Below are 20,294 nucleotides of genomic sequence, written 5' to 3'. Positions count from 1 at the left end.
ATCCTCCATATCATGCCTGTGTCTTTCTCTGCTCAGCTAGATTGTCAGATGGTCTCAAGAGGATTCGTAAAAGCCAGAGAAGAGGACAAGAGAGCAGGCGAGTGAAAGCATTTTCATGTTCAGTCGTATCCCAGAGCCCCAAACACACACACACACATACACACCGCCTCTTGTATTTGGGAGAGTGTGATTCTCTTTGAGGCTCGTGAGTTGCTCTCGGTGGCTCCAGAGGAGACATACAGTATAAAGCATTGAGCTTCTGAAGACTCGAGCGTCCCGGTTATCTGAGGAAACCCTCTTGCATCTCGAGCTGTGTGATATGCAACTGATTATAATGTATATTGATCGAACAGTTATGTAAGGGACGATTCTAGATCATTTAAGGTTGATGAAGGTTTGTAGATGCTCAGAAAATGTGTCAGAAACAGCTGATCAATGACGGAGAAAACATAAAACTAGCTGAAATTACTATTTTGTCTATTTAGAGAGATTTCTACTCGTTAATTGACTATTTTCCAACATAGAAACTTTCAAAACTTGCTCTATTAACTGTTTTGTTAAGTAAATGCTTGTTTCTCCTCTTCCTTTGAATATCTTTATGAAAGCTGTTTCTTCATCTTTCCTTTTGTTGATGATTGTTTTCTCATTCTCGACTGGCTTTGATGATTCTGTTTATTCTTGTTTGTTTATGCCGTAATATTTTCCTCAAAGCTGAAACTCGGATGCAAGTGAACGTCCGTATCTGCATTAGAAAGACTCTATGAAAGGAGTTTTTGGAAAGAAATGAATACTTTACTCCGCATGGACCCGTTAAATTGACCAAAAGTGACAGTAAAGACATGTTATATCTTTCAAAAACATTAAAAACCTTCAGACCCCCAAACTTTTAAACAATGGTGAATAGATTTACAGTATCTATTTTGAAGTTGATGTCATCTTGAATCTAATTAAAAAATCTCTCTATGTATTTTTAAGCTTACAGGATGAAAATACTCCTGAGTTTCATGTCCTTCACTATGAGTTTTACCCCATTGAAATCACTCATTCATGAGGTTCCTTTTAATTTCGGATGCAGCATTAGAAGGTTTTGCAAATGTCTGCATGAATTCACTGGCTCCTGTGAAGCTGTGAGTGTGTTTGTCTGTTATTCGCTGCATTTTCATGCCGTTTGATTCATAACCACGTTGATTGAAGCTTGAGCAGAATAAAAATAACATCAGGCCTCCAGGTGAAGATCAAACTAGCGCGCTTTCATTCGTAAACCTGCTCCAGCATCAGTTCAACACCACCAGCTCATTTATTCTGCGTTTCTGCTGCTTTATTAGATCATTTGATGGCTGAGGCTTCGGGCTGCCCAGCGGGAATCAAAAATGCTTCTTTTCCAACAGACACTTTACTAGACAAACAGCAGGACGAGGAAAATGGCAAACATCATGTCGACAAAATTACAGTCAGAGCTGCCTCTTCAGTCCTGACACACGATGAAGACCATCACTGACCATCAAAACACAAACTGGATTTACTTAGTAGAACAGCAGACATGTAATGCGACATGTAATGCATTAATACATTTGACATCTATAAATATGTTTTTCTATCTATCCATTGCCAAAAGTATTGGGAGCAAGAACGGCACTGGTCTGACTGCATTGAGCCAAGTGTAAAGTTCGGTGGAGGGGGGGTTATGGTGTGGGGTTGTTTGGTGGAGGGGGGTTATGGTGTGGGGTTGTTTGGTGGAGGGGGGGTTATGGTGTGGGGTTGTTTGGTGGAGGGGGGGTTACGGTGTGGGGTTGTTCGGTGGAGGGGGGGTTATGGTGTGGGGTTGTTTGGTGGAGGGGGGTTACGGTGTGGGGTTGTTCGGTGGAGGGGGGGTTACGGTGTGGGGTTGTTCGGTGGAGGGGGGGTTACGGTGTGGGGTTGTTCAATGGAGGGGGAGTTGTTCGGTGGAGGGGGGTTACGATGTGGGTGTGAGGTGGAGGGGGGTTATGGTGTGGGTGTGGGGTTGTTTGGTGGAGGGGGGTTACGGTGTGGGGTTGTTCAATGGAGGGGGAGTTGTTTAGTGGAGGGAGGTTACAGTGTGGGGTTGTTCGGTGGAGGGGGGTTACAGTGTGGGGTTGTTCGGTGGAGGGGGGGTTACGGTGTGGGGTTGTTTGGTGAAGGGGGGTTACAGTGTGGGGTTGTTCGGTAGAGGGGGGTTATGGTGTGGGTGTGGGGTTGTTCGGTGGAGGGGGGTTACGGTGTGGGTGTGAGGTTGTTTGGTGGAGGGGGGGTTATGGTGTGGGGTTGTTTGGTGGAGGGGGGGGGTTATGGTGTGGGGTTGTTTGGTGGAGGGGGGGTTATGGTGTGGGGTTGTTCGGTGGAGGGGGGGTTACAGTGTGGGGTTGTTCGGTGGAGGGGGGTTATGGTGTGGGTGTGGGGTTGTTCGGTGGAGGGGGGTTACGGTGTGGGTGTGAGGTTGTTTGGTGGAGGGGGGGTTATGGTGTGGGGTTGTTTGGTGGAGGGGGGGGGTTATGGTGTGGGGTTGTTTGGTGGAGGGGGGGTTATGGTGTGGGGTTGTTCGGTGGAGGGGGGGTTACAGTGTGGGGTTGTTCGGTAGAGGGGGGTTATGGTGTGGGTGTGGGGTTGTTCGGTGGAGGGGTGTTACGGTGTGGGTGTGAGGTTGTTTGGTGGAGGGGGGGTTATGGTGTGGGGTTGTTTGGTGGAGGGGGGGGTTATGGTGTGGGGTTGTTTGGTGGAGGGGGGGTTATGGTGTGGGGTTGTTCGGTGGAGGGGGGGTTACAGTGTGGGGTTGTTCGGTGGAGGGGGGGTTACAGTGTAGGGTTGTTCAGTGGAGGGGGGTTACAGTTTGGGAATGTTCCTGTTCCAGCATGACTGCGCTCCGGTGCACAAAGCAGGAACATAAACACATGGATGAGGAGTTTGGTGTAGAGGAACTGGACTGTCCTGCACAGAGTCCTGAGCTCATCCCGAGAGAACAGCTTTGGGATGAATTAGAGCGGAGACTGAGAGCCAGGCCTGTCTCTGTCTGTCTGTCTGTCTGTCTGTCTGTCTATCTATCTGTCTGTGTCTGTCTGTAAAGTTCAAAGCTTTTAAACTTTTTTCTAGACTAGGCTTTCAAAACATTTGTATTGACAAACTTTGCTTTTTTAGTTAAAATGTGTAAATTTTACAGAATATTACGATTTCTATTATTTGCAATTTATTTTACTGTTACTTCCTTGCTGTGTCTCATGGCTTAATAGAGTTGACATGACAATATTCACAATATAACACAACCTCTCGTGTTTTGATTTTATGAAACAGTTTGGTTACATGAACTTTGTAAGACCTTTTGCTTCAAGGGTCTCTGGTGGTTTGTGAAAAATTGTTAAATATGATTCCAACATCAATGTGGGAGAAAAAAAACTAACTCATCCGCTTCATTCCATCTTGTATCCTCTAGGAGAAAGCGAACAGAAAATTCTGAAAGAAAAGCCATTTGATTTTAATCAAAGGCCAGAGTGAGGGCATCTCGTAAAAATGCCCTTTATATGGGGATCGATGGGTTGAGACGTGCGCTGTGTGTCTCATTGGATTCGTTTGGTTCGTCTGCTGTGTGAAACCATCCAGAAACGGGCAACATCTGCTGGAAACTGCTCACGCGGGACTAGCGCATCAAAACACAATGCTAATCTACGACACAAAGCAAAAGTCGCTGCACGTTTCCACTGAGAGTTTCTTCTCGTGTTTTCATTAAAACATGTAATCTGTCTCCATCCAGCTCAGAAGTAGAGCGACGGAGAGCTGTGGTCTCACCCAGGGGCTCAATAACAACAGACCCCGGTAAACAAACGCGAGCCGACGGCGGGTGTGAGGGAACGAGAAACAAAGATGACTCTGTTTCACAGACATGATCAACGCACAGATGGTGGACGCGTTTCCCTTTAGCTGTAGGAGGAACTGATGCTCTATTTAGTAAACTAAACAAAGCTTGAGGCCTAAATTAAGATGAGACAAACAAGTGTGTGTACAGGAGACATAATCATATTTTTTTAAAACAGAAGAAGAGCAAGTATATAAAGGGAAGACTCGCTCAAACTAGTCTAGATGAGGAAGAACATGTTATTAGATATAACACAGGTTAAGCTGATTGTTTAGTTGATGCTGAGCAACATCACAAACTACAACTTTTCATCTGTAATTAGGATTAGACAAAAATAGAGAATTATATATATATATATATATATATATATATATATATATATATATATATATATAAAATTCTCTATATTCTCTATAGATATATACACATTAGTGCTGGGCAACGATTAATTGCGATTAATCACATCCAAAATAAAAGTTTGTGTTTACATAATATATGTGTGTGTTCTGTGTATAATTATTTAGTATTTATAAATGCACACATATGCGTGTATATATTTAAGAAATATTTGTATGTATATACTGTATATATATATATATATTTATACATAATTTATATTATGTGTAATTATAAATATTTTATATATAAATAACACATTTTCTTAAATATATATAGGCATGTGTGAGTATTTACAGATTCAAATTAATTATACACAGGACACACACATATATTATGTAAAGACAAACTTCTATTTTAGATGCACTACCCAGCACTAATATATATATATAATAAGTGTGTGAGCATGTGAGTGTGTGTGTGTGTGTGTGTGTGTGTGTGTGCGTGTGTGTTTGTAAGTGTGAGTGTGTGTATATCTGCGTGTGAGTGTGTGTGTGTGTTTATACAGAGAACACTTTTTGTTGAATTTCCAGCTAAAGTAACTACCGTATATACACTATTACTATGATATAGTTCAGCTTCACTCTTCCTCCCACAGCAAACAGCCGCAATCAAGCACTCTTCTTCAAAACTGCAATTTACACACTCACGCATTGTTCGCAACGAGATGAAAGAGTCCTCAGCCGAGCTGGAGGAGCTGAGAGAGGGGTTGGAAAGCACTGGAGATCAGAAAGAGGCGTTAGGAGTGAATCTTACCGATCTCGCAGTTCTGCCCGCTGAAGCCCTGCGGACACACACAGATGTTCGGAGACACGCAGGAGCCGCCGTTGAGACAGCGTCCGTCGCAGAGTGCTGAGGGTCAGAGAGAGGACACACACAGGTGAGACGGGTCTTGTGACGTGATGAAAGTGAGACGGGTCACGTGATGAGGTGAGACGGGTCACGTGACGGAGTGAGACGGGTCACGTGACCGGGGTGAGAGTGAGACAGGTCAAGTGACTGGGGTGAGAGTGAGACGGGTCACATGACCGGGGTGAGAGTGAGACAGGTCACGTGACTGGGGTGAGAGTGAGACAGGTCACGTGACTGGGGTGAGAGTGAGACGGGTCACATGACCGGGGTGAGAGTGAGACAGGTCACGTGACTGGGGTGAGAGTGAGATGGGTCATGTGACGGGGTGAGAGTGAAACGAGTCATGTGACGGGGTGAGAGTGAAACGGGTCACATGACCGGTGTGAGAGTGAGATGGGTCACGTGACTGGGGTAAGAGTGAGACGGTGCACGTGACTGGGGTGAGAGTAAGACGGTGCACGTGAAGGGGTGAGAGTGAGACGGGTCACGTGACTGGGGTGAGAGTGAGACAGGTCACGTGACTGGGGTGAGAGTGAGACCGGTCACGTGACGGGGTGAGAGTGTGACGGGGTGAGAGTGTGACGGGTCACGTGACGGGGTGAGAGTGAGACGGGTCATGTGACGGGGTGAAAGTGAGACGGGTCACGTGACCGGGTGAGGTGGCAGATGGAAGACTGTCTCACCTCTGCAGGTGGTGCCGTTGCCGGTGTATCCGGGTTTGCAGGAGCAGCTGTGGCCGCCGACGGTGTTGAAACACAGAGCGTTTTCATCACAGCTGTGCTGCCCGGACACACACTCATCGTGCTCTAGAGAGGGAGATCAGAGATCAGATCATGACTGTGTGTGTGTGTGTGTGTGTGTGTGAGTGTGTGTGTGTGTGTGTGTGTGTGTGTATTCATAATGTCTTAGAAAATAATGTCTTTCTTTTTCAGCTTAGAAAAATTTTCTCAAAACGTTCTGCTAACTTTCCTATGGTAAATAAATAAAAAAGGTACTGACTTTTCTCAGAATCTTGCAATTCTGAGAAAAAAATCTGAATTGCGAAATATAAACTTGCCATTGTGACTTTATCTCTCGCAGTTCTCCCGAGTTTGTTTTTTCGCATTTATAACAAAACTCGCAAATATAAAGCCAGAATTGCGTTTGTATCTGAAATTTTGACAATAACTCTCAATTGCAATTTTATTTCTCACAATTCTGACTTAATTTTTTCACAATTCTGACTTATTTTTTTCGCAATTCCGAGTTAATATCAAAACTTGCAAATATAAAGTCAGAATTATGAGTTTAAATCAGAATTTAGACTTTATAACTCTCAATTGCGAGTTTATATCGGTCAATTCTGATTTTATATTTCTCTGACTTTATTCTGTGCAATTTTGACGTAATTTATTTTTTGCAATTCCAAGTTTATATCAAAATTCGCAAGAATTTCAAATGTGCAAATATAAAGTTAGAATTGCATGCTTTTAATCTCAGAATTTAGACTTTGTAACTCTCAATTGCAGTTTATATCTGGCAATTCTGATCGAATTTTTTCGCAATACCGATTTTATATCAAAATTCCCAAATATAAAGTCAGAATTGCAAGTTTTTATCTGGGAATTCCCAAATATGAGTTTCTATCTCGCAGTTCCAAGAAGAAAAAAAAGAGTCTGAATTGTGAGATAGAAAGTCACAATGACCTATCTCTCTTTTTTTTTTATTCCAGGGTGGAAAAATGCTTCCATACAATTCCCTTTCATAAATATCTCTGAACGTTCAAAGCATTCCGTTTTTTTAAGTGTTGTATTCGTTAGAGAAAACATTAAGGGAACATTTCAATTTATAATTTTTCACACATTATGAGAACATTGTTAATGTTACTAACGTACAGCATTTCAGAAATATGCTCCATGAACAATGTATATACGTTTTGATTAGTGAAGACCAGATAACTCTGAACGAACGTTTTATTACCGTTACTCGTTTATTCATAACTTTAAGAGAACCGTGTCTGAACGTTTCCTGTTAGCTGGGATCAAACCATCTTTATATAGAGAGTCTTTTCGCCATCCAATCAGTTTCCTAAGGATAAAATCTGTAGATGGCAGAAATCTGCAGACGTGACTCTTTCATTCTGCCCTCTAATGACCTTGAGCGGACACTGAGATCTGTATCCATGAGGGATTGTGGGATACATTCATCTCTGAGGCCGGCTGAGATTTCATAAAATCCTCCAGCAAACACACTCCCGGCGGAAATAAACACAAATAAGGGAATAATTACAGGCCGTGTGCATGTGATTCCGGGAGGAAACACAGTGGCAGAAGCTGGTAAGCCGTTTTCCTTGAGTATTTCACATCTTTACATTTCTCACATTTGGTGATTTGAAAACATAAATAATTATTTGTATTAGAAAACATGTAGTTGTGGTCCATGCATCTGGATATAGACCAACTATAAACCTTTACATGTCATCACTAGACTTGCTGGTGGAAAAATGACACTTTAAAAAATCATCGACTTTTAAAAGCAATTAGTACTGATATAATCAATCATTCAGTGTCCATAAAAGTAAATTCATATGCTTTTACGTGAAACATCAATTGGTCAGAAGTGTCTTTTCAATGATCGGCCTCACATTGAGAGACTCCTGTTTCAAGGTTTGTTTATATGAAAAGCTCTTCAGAGAGTGAGATCTGAGATTCTTGTGCTTATAACATTTATACTGAAATAGGATGAATGAAATTACCCTCAAAACTGCACAGAAAATCGTGTGAAACCAGGGTCCAAAATGTAGTTTTTGCCAGTCAACGATGGATTATGTACTGGCCGTGAAACCTTATTTTATTTTAATTTGTTCATTTATTTGTTTTCTTTTCTTTTTTTATTTATAAAGACAGTGTGACAAGAAAAGTATGCAATTATCATTTAATTATTTGCTTATTTATTTATTCATTCATTCAATCTTTCTTTTATTTTTACTTTTGTTTTTTTAACAGGGACTGTATGAAAAGAAAAGGCTACAATTTTTATTTATGTATTTATGTGTTTTTAGGCTGAAGGTTAATCCAGGCTCCATCTCTTTCCCAAGACACATGAAATTCATCAGATTCATCAAATTCAGTAGATGTTTGTATATATAATTTAAATCACTACCATAATTTGCAACAGAATATCCTCATATATTTCTATCTAAACCTCATATTATCTTGCAGTTCCTAATATATTTTCCATCCAGCTAGCGAGTGACCAGTGAAAGCCAGTTTTTATTGACATTTGGCTCTTGGCGAGTGTTAATTTTAGACCCTGTGTGGAAGCTTCTCACAGGTGTGATAGAAAATTATATTTATAGCATAAAATGCCTTCAGAGCTGTCATAATTCCTCTAATTAATATAAAATCAGAAAGAAAACGAACACTGGCTTCATGTCAAAGAGGGCCGCCAACATTTCCCATCATTACTATATTCAGCAGAGCCAAGAACCGCATGAATAAATAAATCGCCATCCCATATGCCTGCTTTAGATTTATTAAAGTGGTCAAATCATAAAAAAGAGATGCAAGAGTTCGATATTACTATGAAAACATACTGTAACTTTTAGAACTTCCTCTCGAGTCTAAAAAAGTATGTTTAGAATATAAATTCAGCTCTTATATTAATATTTATTACTGCCAAAAAATGATGTTCTTCCTCAGTGTTTCTGTCTTGTTTTCCAGTACAAATATCTAAACTTTCTTAAATGAAAATACATTTACTGGAGAAACAAAACATCTGAACATTTTCTGACTCCATTGGACTCCATACACTCACACACACTCAATATTTGTTCCTGTTTTAAGCACATAACTTTGATATTTTTTTCCAGTAAACAAGACTTAATATCTGTAGACATTTTGCATCTCAAGTAAGTGTATCTTGATTTAAGAATGTTTAGATATTTGTACTGAAAAATGAGACAAAAATAGTTTTCTTCAGAGCATTTGTTGTCTAAAGGAGCACAACGACACTTTGTTCATCTCGAATCCGGCCTGAAACCCGTCAATGTCGTTCACCAAGTGTCTTGAGTTTCTTCATGCAAACTGGAAATGACAGTCTCAATCCCAAAGAGATGAATGCAGCAGACTGCATTAAGAGACACACTCACATACACACACACACACACACACACACACACACACACACGCAGACAGGCCCAGACATGCATTGTGCTGTTGTCTATCACAGCGATGCTGAGCGGCACAGAACTGAGATGTCAGATGAGAGGATTATCTCAAGGTCACCAGCGTCACACCTGCAGGACGATCACATCGGGAAACACTCCTGCGCTTCTGTCATTCATGCAGCAGGCGGATAAACAATCAATTATGTACAGGCGGTCACCAGGGACGCCTCAGTTCTCTGTGCAGAGACTGCGCAAAAATCATGCTCTTCCTCAGTATTTCCGTCACATGCAGTTTTTGCACGAAATAAGAACGAAGATTTTTTAAATTACATTACCAGTCTCTTCTGTTCACCAAGGCTGTATTTATTTGATTAAAAACACACAAAAAAAACAACAACAAAAAAACAGTAAAATTGTGAAATATTATTACAATTTAAAATGACTGTTTTCTATGTGAATATATAGTAAAGTGTAATTTATTCCTGTGATCAAAGCTGAATGTTCAGCATCATTACTCCAGTCTTCAGTGTCACATGATCCTTCAGAAATCACTCTAATATGATGATTTGATGAGCAAGAAACATTTATGATTATTATCAGTGTTGAAAACAGTTATTTATATTTTTATTTCAGGATTCTTTGATGAATAGAAAGTTCATAAGAACAGCATTTATCTGAAATAGAATCTTTTGTAATTAGAATCAGCTTTGACCACAGGAATAAATTACGTTTTAAAATATATTAAAATAGAAAAGAGTTATTTTAAATTTTCATTACATTTTTTTTTTTTAATCAAATAAATGCAGCCTTGGTGAGCAGAAGCATTCTTTTAAAAACATTAAAAATCTTATGGATCAAAAACTTCTGACTGGTAGTGTAAGTATGTATCAGCTATAATGCACTTATCCAAATAACAAAAGCAGTCAAGAGATTTAATGATAATTTGCAAAGGAGTCTAAAATATGTTCAAAATACTCAATTTAATGTCAAAGAACTTTACATGAGCACAAGTTCTTAAGCTTGTAGTAAAACACAGATGTAGCAGAAAACATGTATTTTCTGCTGTCACCGGCCTTGAAATCAGGATTAAATAATGTCAAACATGTGAAAATGGGCTGAGAATTGAACAGATAGTTGTGATCTGGCTCAGAGAATCACATCTTTGTGGCAGTTTTTCTGCTGATTAAATGATTACATGAAACTTCTTCACCCTAAATGGTTGTCAAACCCAAAAATGCTACAAAATTCACATCATATTTTGTGAGAAAGAGACAAGCTAAAGCAAAACAGCCACTATTATTTGAATCGGCATCCCAAAATCAGAACTCCGTGTAGAAAATATGATGCAGGGCGGTGAAATCGGCAGCAAACGTGAGCTTAATGCAGAAGAAAGCCCATCTGAAGACGTCTGCATGGGTTCCACGCTCACAAGCTGAAGACGTCGTCTGCTCTGTTATGTCATGCACAAAAGTGTCAGGGCGACGTGATTGGCGTTTTAAAGATGTGGCGAGCCAGCAGGGGGCCCACCCGGCTTAAAATGGAAGAAAACAAAACGAGAATTACAGCCGCTTCGCATTTATCAGACTCGGCAATTACTGATGATGCCTCAAAAACACGTCCTGCGCTTTCAAAAGCACTGAAAAGCCTCACGTAGGGACGTTTCATGAAAAGACGCCGCAAATGAAGGTTGAGCTCGGGAAATGTCAGTCAGGCCTTCAAATGGCTTTTGATTTGCTGTGCTGGAGCTGACAGCATGATTTCATATTATGGCTTATTCTGCTTTGATGCTGGTTGACCTAGTTATTCCAGTTAAACTAGTTAGGAATTACAGCCGCTATGGACTTATTGGTTAAACTAGTTAAATAAATAAAAAATTCTGTCATCGTTTACTCACCCTCAAGTTGTTCCAAACATTATAAATGTCTTTGTTCTGCTGAATACTAAGGAAGATATTTTAAAGAATGTTGGTAACCAAACAGATCTCGGGCCCCATTGACTACCATACTATGGTATGGTACCATTGATACCATTTTTTTGAGAAAGCGATGTTATCAGTTTAACTAGTTAAGGACTTTTGTTGGAAGCGTTGTTATCGGTTAAACTAGTTAAGAACTTTTGTTGGAAGCGTGGTTATTGGCTTAACTAGTTCAGGACTTAGTTAAGGACTTTTGTTGGAAGCGGTGTTATCGGTTAAACTAGTTAAGATCTTTTGTTGGAAGCGTTGTTATCGGTTAAACTAGGTAAGAACTGTTGGAAGTGTTATCGTCAACAAAACGTTTTATATTTAAAAATATTTTTGTTAACTGAAAAAAAGAATGAAACAATGAACATATAAAAATGATAAAAATTAGATGGGGAAAAAATATTAAATGAAAATTATAAATGTTGCCTTGGCAACTAACTGAAATAAGTTTAGGTTGAAGTATTAAAATTACTAAATGAATTGAAACTGAAGTTGAAAATTAAACCTATGTAAAAGGTAAAATAACCTATATTTATATAGTATATAATAGTATATAAAGTAGTATATAATAGTATATAAATAATGCTAAAATAATGCATGATAAACATCCCTTAAAAAACCTACACTTACTTGAGAATAAGTGTTTTGTAAAAAAAATAGTTTTCAGACAATATATCTTGAATTAAGTTTGTTTTGTTTACCCTTTTGGCAACTAGTTGTTTTTTCTTGTTTTGAGCATAAATCTAATAAACTGTTGTGAGGTTTATGCATTTGCCAAAAGGCTTAGAAAAAGAAAACTGAATTCAAGATATAATATTTGAAAACAAGTCTTAATATCTAACAACAGTTTGCTATATATTTAGTTACAAAAATATTATAAATAAATAAATGCAAATAAATAATCCAACAAAAAATATGATAAATAAATAATGTTTATTTATATATCTCTGGAATATATTTGACTGAAAATGAGACAAAAATGTTGCCGATTTTTTGGCAGCGCAGGATGTTGAATGGATCTTTATGATTTGCGTGAGCCGCTCTACGAGTCTCTAACCTTCATTTAACCCCATGAAAGCAGCAAAACGTTCGGTTATAAAGATTCCCCTCCAACTATAAGTGATGCTCGTTTTTATTCACCTCAAAGGGTGTGAAATTTGGGTCTGAATGAAACATGCTCAATCAAAAGGTGAAGTCACGGCCGATGCAGCACAGCTCTTGAACTCAAAAATGAGGGTTTTCATTTCCCATAATCCCGCTGCCGCTGCCCAGACAAAACCACATACACACGGAGAGATGGTGGAGGCCTCTGTCCACGACTTCTCCGCGGGAATGAACAGAATCCAGGAGTCGGGATATGTATGAGGCGAGATACAGGCCAGGAGAATGGACTTGTGGTACAGAACTGCCAGCGGCTACTTTGAATTGGTCCTTTCTAATCCACGGAAGTGAAGAATGGACACACACACACACCGGTGTGGAGTCAGCCGATTCTGCTATCTCAGATAACACCTTTCTTACACTCCGCAGGGAAGACTAATAACAGAGCCAGAGATTACGGGGCTAATCGTTGGGTGCATTGGAAACACTCGAGGGCCACAAACACACACACACACACACACACACACACACACACACACACACAGAGGAGAGGAAAGAACATCTCTTGTTTCTACTAGACAGCAATAAGATTAAATGGAGTGCAAGAAGAGACTTTTGCTTAAAGGAACAGTTCACCCAAATTCATATGAATATAGAAAACATCTTCTTTTGTGTTTCACAGCAGAAAGTAAGTCACACAGGTTTGGAACGACATGAGGAAGAGTACAGTAAATTATCATTTGATGACTTTATGTATCTGAATTCAGGATATAAATTTGATGCACGGACTGAGGAAGAACATAATTTTTTGCAGATTGTCATTTAGTCTTCTGAAAGTCTCAATGAAAGACCGACATTTGAGCAGGAGAAAGAGTGGATGATGCGCCAATGCTACATTGTTCTAAATGTCATAATCATTTGTTAACAAACAAGTTTTCATTACTTCAATTATCTCATTGTTTCTGCATTAAATTATTGCATTGTTTAATACATTTTTCGCTAACTGTTTGTATATGTACATTTCTGAAATGCATAACTTAGACAGTTTCCTCTGATAACAGATCACTCTAAATTGTAATGTGGACTCATGCATTTTCTGTAAAGCTGCTTTGAAACGATGTGTATTGTGAAAAGCGCTATACAAATAAATATGAATTGAATTGAAAATGTAAATGTCAGCAACACCAGTGATTAACTGAATGCAACATAAGTCGCTTCAGACAAAAAGCATCTGCCAAATGCATAAATGCAGCTGGTAAACGGACACTGTTCATTTCGATAATCACAGACTTCATCACTAGTACAGTTTATAAGTACATAAACACTTCAAATTCAAGCCTAGCTAACAGATGAGTTTGTTTAACGCTTCGTAACTCCAGCTAGAGCGTCAGCGCTCCGTTAAAAGAAACTGCAAGCTCAGTCGTAAAGCCAGTGGCCATCTGCACACGACCAATCAAACATTTATCAATATAGTTTTTCCAAGAACAAACCGCTGCGCTCGGCATTTCACAACTAATTACCTTCTCAATGGAGAAAGCGTTAGACTTATCAGGGTCGACGCAGGTCTGGATTAACCGTGTGTGAAGTGTGTTTGTGTGCGGTCTTTGAGGACGAGGAAATCCTCTCTCTTGGGTTCCCGTCTTAAGCAAACAGGAGTGCCGGAGCTATTAATTACAGCACCTGTGGTGTTATTACGAGGGAACTTCATTTTGCAGTCTCCTCAAAGCTGCAACACATGAGATGTTCTGCGTTTGAGGGTTGAGAGCGGATCCATCTCATTAAAAATCGTACGCTTGCAGCCAAACATACGGGCGGCCTTTGAATACATTGTACCGTACGTACTCATTGGGTATATATTCTCGTTTTTCATAAAGTCGAGCTTAAAAAGAAGGGAATGAAATTAAAGTAGTGCTGGGACGAGCAGAGGAGAACTTGGCAGAGAGAAGTGGAGCCTGGCTCCAGTTCGCCTTGAAACAATAGAATCCGCAAGGACGGAGAAACCAATACAGACGTACGAATATTCCCAGAATATCTTCCAAAGCAGCTTTTTACATAATGAAACACCCTGGCAACACAAAACTAGGGAAAATAGTCTTTTATTCACATGCATCAAATGAAATTGCAATCTGTTTGCTTTTGATTTGCTGTGCTGGAGCTGATAGCTTGAGTTCACATTATGGTTTATCCTGCTTTGATGCTGGTTGACCTAGGAAGTTATTCTGGTTAAACTACTTCGGAATTACAGCTGCTCCGGTGTTATCGGTTAAACTAGTTAAGGATTTTTGTCGCAAGCGTTGTTATCGGTTAAACAAGTTAAGATCTTTGGTTGGAAGCAATGTTATTGGTTAAACTGGTTGGAAGCAGTGTTATCGGTTAAACTAGTTAAGATCTTTGGTTGGAAGCGTTGTTATCGGTTAAACTAGTTAAGGACTTTTGCTGGAAGCGGTGTTATCGGTTAAACCAGTTAAGATCTTTGGTTGGAAGCGTTGTTATTGGTTAAACTAGTTAAGACCTTTGTTGGAAGCGGTGTTATTGGTTAAACCAGTTAAGATCTTTGGTTGGAAGCGTTGTTATCGGTTAAACTAGTTAAGATCTTTGGTTGGAAGCGGTATTATCGGTTAAACAAGTTAAGATCTTTGGTTGGAAGCAATGTTATCGGTTAAACTAGTTAAGATTTTTTGTTGGAAGCGATGTTATTGGTTAAACTGGTTGGAAGCGTTGTAATCGGTTAAACTAGTTAAGATCTTTTGTTGAAAGCGATGTTATTGGTTAAACTGGTTGGAAGCGTTATCGGTTAAACTAGTTAAGATCTTTGATTGGAAGCGATGTTATTGGTTAAACTAGTTAAGGACTTTAGTTGGAAGCGGTGTTATCGGTTAAACTAGTTAAGGACTTTAGTTGGAAGCGGTGTTATTGGTTAAACTAGTTAAGATCTTTGATTGGAAGCGGTGTTATCAATTAAACTAGTTAAGGACTTTAGTTGGAAGCGGCGTTATCGGTTAAACTAGTTAAGGACTTTAGTTGGAAGCGGTGTTATCGTGGATGGTGTTAACATAGAACTTGGCAGAGCGTAGCGGATTCTGGCATCAGTTCGCTTTGAAACAATAGAATCTGCAAGGACAGAGAAACCAATACAGATGAGTGAATATACCCAGAATATCTTCCAAAGCAGCTTTTTACATAATGAAACACCCTGGCAACACAAAACTGGGAAAATAGTCTTTTATTTACATGCAATCTGTTTGCCTGAGCGTCCTGATGCAGCCATTTCGTCAATGGTGTGTTTTTTGGGACAGGAATATCAGTTTGTCTGACCAGTGTCAGACGGGTTCATTATTTATGATGTATTTGGTACATGCTTTTATCCAAAATATTTAATTGTGCATTCAAGGTACATTTGTCCACACATTCCGTGCGACCTTGATTCAATTCTTGGCACAATGCTCTAGCAGACTGCCGCTTCTGTTTAGTGCTGCTAAAGGTGCAGAAATAAAAACATAGCAGCTTTAAGTGCTTGTCAGCATGTTACTATATCGTTGCTAGGGTATTCTGGGTGGTTGCTAGGGCATTGATATGCGGTTGATGGGGATATCATCTTGCTATATTGTTGTTTTGAATGCTTACAAGGGCATTATTATGTTGCTGTTTCATTGCTAGGGTGTTCTTGGTGGTTGCTAGAACAATGCTAGGTTATTAACGTGTTGCTATATCATTGATAGGGTGGTCTGGGTGGTTGCTAGGGTGTTAATGTGTTGCTATATCATTGATAGGGTGGTCTGGGTGGTTGCTAGGGTGTTAACGTGTTGCTATATCATTGATAGGGTGGTCTGGGTGGTTGCTAGGGTGTTAATGTGTTGCTATAGCATTGATAGGGTAGTCTGGGTGGTTGCTAGGGTGTTAACGTGTTGCTATATCATTGATAGGGTGGTCTGGGTGGTTGCTAGGGTGTTAATGTGTTGCTATATCATTGATAGGGTGGTCTGGGTGGTTGCTAGGGTGTTAACGTGTTGCTATATCATTGATAGGGTGGTCTGGGTGGTTGCTAGGGTGTTAACGTGTTGCTATATCATTGATAGGGTGGTCTGGGTGGTTGCTAGGGTGTTAATGTGTTGCTATAGCATTGATAGGGTGGTCTGGGTGGTTGCTAGGGTGTTAACGTGTTGCTATATCATTGATAGGGTGGTCTGAGTGGTTGCTAGGGTGTTAACGTGTTGCTATATCATTGATAGGGTGGTCTGGGTGGTTGCTAGGGTGTTAACGTGTTGCTATATCATTGATAGGGTGGTCTGGGTGGTTGCTAGGGTGTTAATGTGTTGCTATATCATTGATAGGGTGGTCTGGGTGGTTGCTAGGGTGTTAACGTGTTGCTATATCATTGATAGGGTGGTCTGGGTGGTTGCTAGGGTGTTAATGTGTTGCTATAGCATTGATAGGGTAGTCTGGGTGGTTGCTAGGGTGTTAACGTGTTGCTATATCATTGATAGGGTGGTCTGGGTGGTTGCTAGGGTGTTAATGTGTTGCAATATCATTAATAGTGTGGTTGCTAGGGTGTTAACGTGTTGCTATATCATTGATAGGGTGGTCTGGATGGTTCCTAGGGTGTTAATGTGTTGTTATATCATTAATAGGGTGTTCTGGATGATTGCTAAGGCATTAATATGCGGTTGCAAGGGTGTAAATGTGTTGCAATCATTGTTAGGGTCAGCAACTCTAATTGCTAATGTGACTGTCACAACTTTTACCAAACAGAGAGGAGAGTGGGGGGACGAGAGAAAGGGCAAAAGATTGGTTGATATGTGTATTTTGTAAAATTTCTGTATGTATTCCTGCAAAAAAAAAAAAAGACAAAAATTTCCCAACACTCCCTACGGATAATTTTTCATGCAAACAGGAAGTCCTGACATTTGGAAAGCACAAGCATGTGTCTCTGATCTCTGATTAAACAAACCATTTTCAGGGTAAGCATCTTCCTGCAATTAAGAGCATGTTTTCTCAGTGTGCTTCTATAAGGCGCTTTATGGACTTATAACAAATTTTCCTTTCATAAGCAACATCGTCGAGGGGTCTCATATCTCTGAGACTGTGATTACAGTAAGTCGACGTGAGGCTGACAAACGCTTGACTGTGACCAGAGAATCATTCCAGCAGGGAGTCAACTTAATCACACCAACTGATGGATTCTGGGAATGTCGGGCTCTTGTATCTCACAGACATTTTAATATCGATCCGTGCAAAAGAATGTAATCCATCTGTACTCTCATATTCATCTCTGGGGGGATGCAAGGAATTAAACGCTGAAAGTGTTTATCAGTTTTGGTGAGAATACAGAGCGGCACTTTGGGACGCTCTCCACCGCAGTCGATCAATAATTCCACGGAGGAGAGAGATACAGTGCGTGCGGCACTATAAATGCTGTTTTTATTTTCAGAGACTGTTTAAAACCTTGAAGGACATGGAGCACTTCATGTTGCACAAAGATGAATCTAGACTATCATAATAAAGACATTCTTCTGTGTGCACAAAGGCTCCAAACGCCTCCTGAACATTATCATACTGCAGTTTTTTTAATGTACAACTAAGAGACGCTGTGCTTGAATGAACCTAATTGGCTGGGCTTTGTATTAGTTTGATGTATTATAATGAAACAGGAAGTGCTGGAGTCCCAATAATCCATAAACCGAAATGATATACAACGTCTAAAAGCACACACTTTCTGTAACTGCTGGGCAATTAGTGGAAGAGCAACAGTAAACACTATAAAATAATTCCAATGATGATAGTCCATATTGAAACTGGAAATATGAAGTGACTGGTTGACTCACAGGGTTCAGATTCGCTGTTTCAGCAGCAAAAACACCAGCAGGGCACATCCTCTATGTCAGCATATCATGCTGTATTCTTTTGGCAAGATACCTGTGACAACCTGCAAGGAGCTACTAGAAATAATACTGCAAAGTTTAATACACATTTATATTGTTTTATTATTGATTGACAGCCTGCATTTAGTCGCCTGCAGTGACACGACAATGAATAATTAAACTATTAAAGAAATTCATTTTACATTTATTTTCACTGAATAATTTAATATATCCAGTATATATTATATAATATATATATATATATATATATATATATATATATATATAACTATTTAACATATAACTATATAACAAGTACATACAATATAAAAAAATAATTTAAATGTTTCACTGAATGAATAAATAAAATAATTAATTCTAATAAAAATATGATATATACATATGAAGAGTTCAGATGCAAAAGCCTCTAAGTGCCATCTGAAATTTTCTTCTAGAATGATCAGATTTGATCAAGCTTGTATATTTAAGTTCAGTAATTTCACTTAAATGACAATTAATAGGTAATTTCCATTCCCATTCAAGTGAAATTACTGAACTTAAATATATGAGCTTGATAAAAATGATCATTCTAGAAAAAAATTTCAGATGGCACTTAGAGGCTTTTGCATCTGAACTCTTCATATAAATACTATATTTAAATATTAAAAATAAATGCTTTTAGTAAACATTTAAATAAACATGACTACATATATGACTATATATATATAATTCAACTATTTAAGTCGTTAAAATATATTTTTAATGTTGGTTTAAACAATTAAACTTATTCTCATTAACAAATTATTTATATAAAAAATCCAACTATTTAAGTAATTGAAATATATATATATATATTTAAATGTTGGTTTAAACAATTAAACTAATTAATTCTCATTAAGAATTTATTTCAGTGTATCTGTGAATGTTAAGTCAAATTATGCATTTTGCACTATAACTTAACACTTTGTTTTGCACTGTGATTGGTTAGTTTGCCTTGACTCCGTCATGTAATTGGTCGAGTCTCAGTGCAGTGACATTTTTATTTATCTAATAGAACAGGTAAGTGAATAGAATTAGAAGCCTGCAACAGCACAAATACCATGATTGAAATTGATTAGGCCTTTGTTGCAGGATTTTGGCTGAAGTGCTTCCTCTCCGTTTGTGTATTTGTAATGAGAAAAAACAAAATACTTCATTATGATTGATTGGCATCATCTCGTGTGGATAGTGTGATTAAATGTTTCTGGGATCCTCAAGCGTTTAACCAGCCGCTGTATCAAAGGTGAATTTGATGAGATTGATGATGAACATGTGAAGGCCGAGATTGATTTGACTTTCTCACCTGTACAGGAGTAATCATCGATACGGATGAATCCGGTGTGGCAGATGCACATGAAGGAGCCGGCGGTGTTCACACACTGTGTGTTCTCGCGGCAGTAGTGCCTCCCCTCCACACACTCGTCGATATCTGCACAAACACAGCAGATCAGCAGAGGAGTCAAGACTTCAGCATGATCGAAACGCTGCTCGCTTGAAGCCGCCAGTCAAATACGTTTACCATGATGGGGCCCAGATATCAAATATTTACCAGATATTCAATATTTGCCAAGGCAAGTGTATTTATATAGCACATTTCATACGCAATGGTAATTCAAAGAGCTTTATTTGAAAAGAATTTTAAAAAGAATCATAAAAGTGCATAAGACATAAAAATTATAAAAAAGTAAGAAATAAATATTTATTTATTTATTCTAAACAAATAAAAGCATCAAATTGTAAAAATAATCGTAAAGGATGTATAAGAAGTAAAAAAAAAAAACATTAAAATGTATCATTTTTATTTAAAATGTATTTAATATTTAAAAAATAATCATAAAGTTGCATAAGAAATGTAACAAAATAAATGATATACAATGTGCTTTCAATAAAAAGTATTTAAAATAATCATAAGAAATAAAAGTAACGACAAAAAGTAATAAAAAAAACTTGATTAAAAATTAATATAAAAATTTATTAAAAATAAATAAATGAAATGATAATTCAAAAGTGCTTTACAGAAAAAATAACTTAAAAATAATCATAAAAGGTCCATAAAAATAAAAATAACAATAAAAA

The 20,294-nt window shown here is 38.6% G+C and overlaps 1 protein-coding gene across 1 annotated transcript in view; it reads right to left on the bottom strand.

Moving 5' to 3' along the window:
• Positions 1–20,294, bottom strand: part of nell2a (neural EGFL like 2a) — a 119,286-nt gene that overhangs the window by 26,771 nt on the left and 72,221 nt on the right. The window contains exons 13-15 of the mRNA XM_079858944.1: positions 19,522–19,647; positions 5,794–5,916; positions 5,015–5,110 (exon numbers count right to left, since the gene is read on the bottom strand). Of these exons, the coding sequence (XP_079715070.1) occupies positions 5,015–5,110; positions 5,794–5,916; positions 19,522–19,647 (345 nt within the window). The remainder of the gene's footprint in view (positions 1–5,014; positions 5,111–5,793; positions 5,917–19,521; positions 19,648–20,294) is intronic.

Source organism: Squalius cephalus (genome assembly GCF_949319135.1).
Source record: "Squalius cephalus genome assembly, chromosome: 23".
Lineage (NCBI taxonomy): Eukaryota > Metazoa > Chordata > Actinopteri > Cypriniformes > Leuciscidae > Squalius > Squalius cephalus.
Note: the sequence above shows the minus strand (reverse complement) of the source record. Positions and strands in the feature narration are given on the sequence as shown.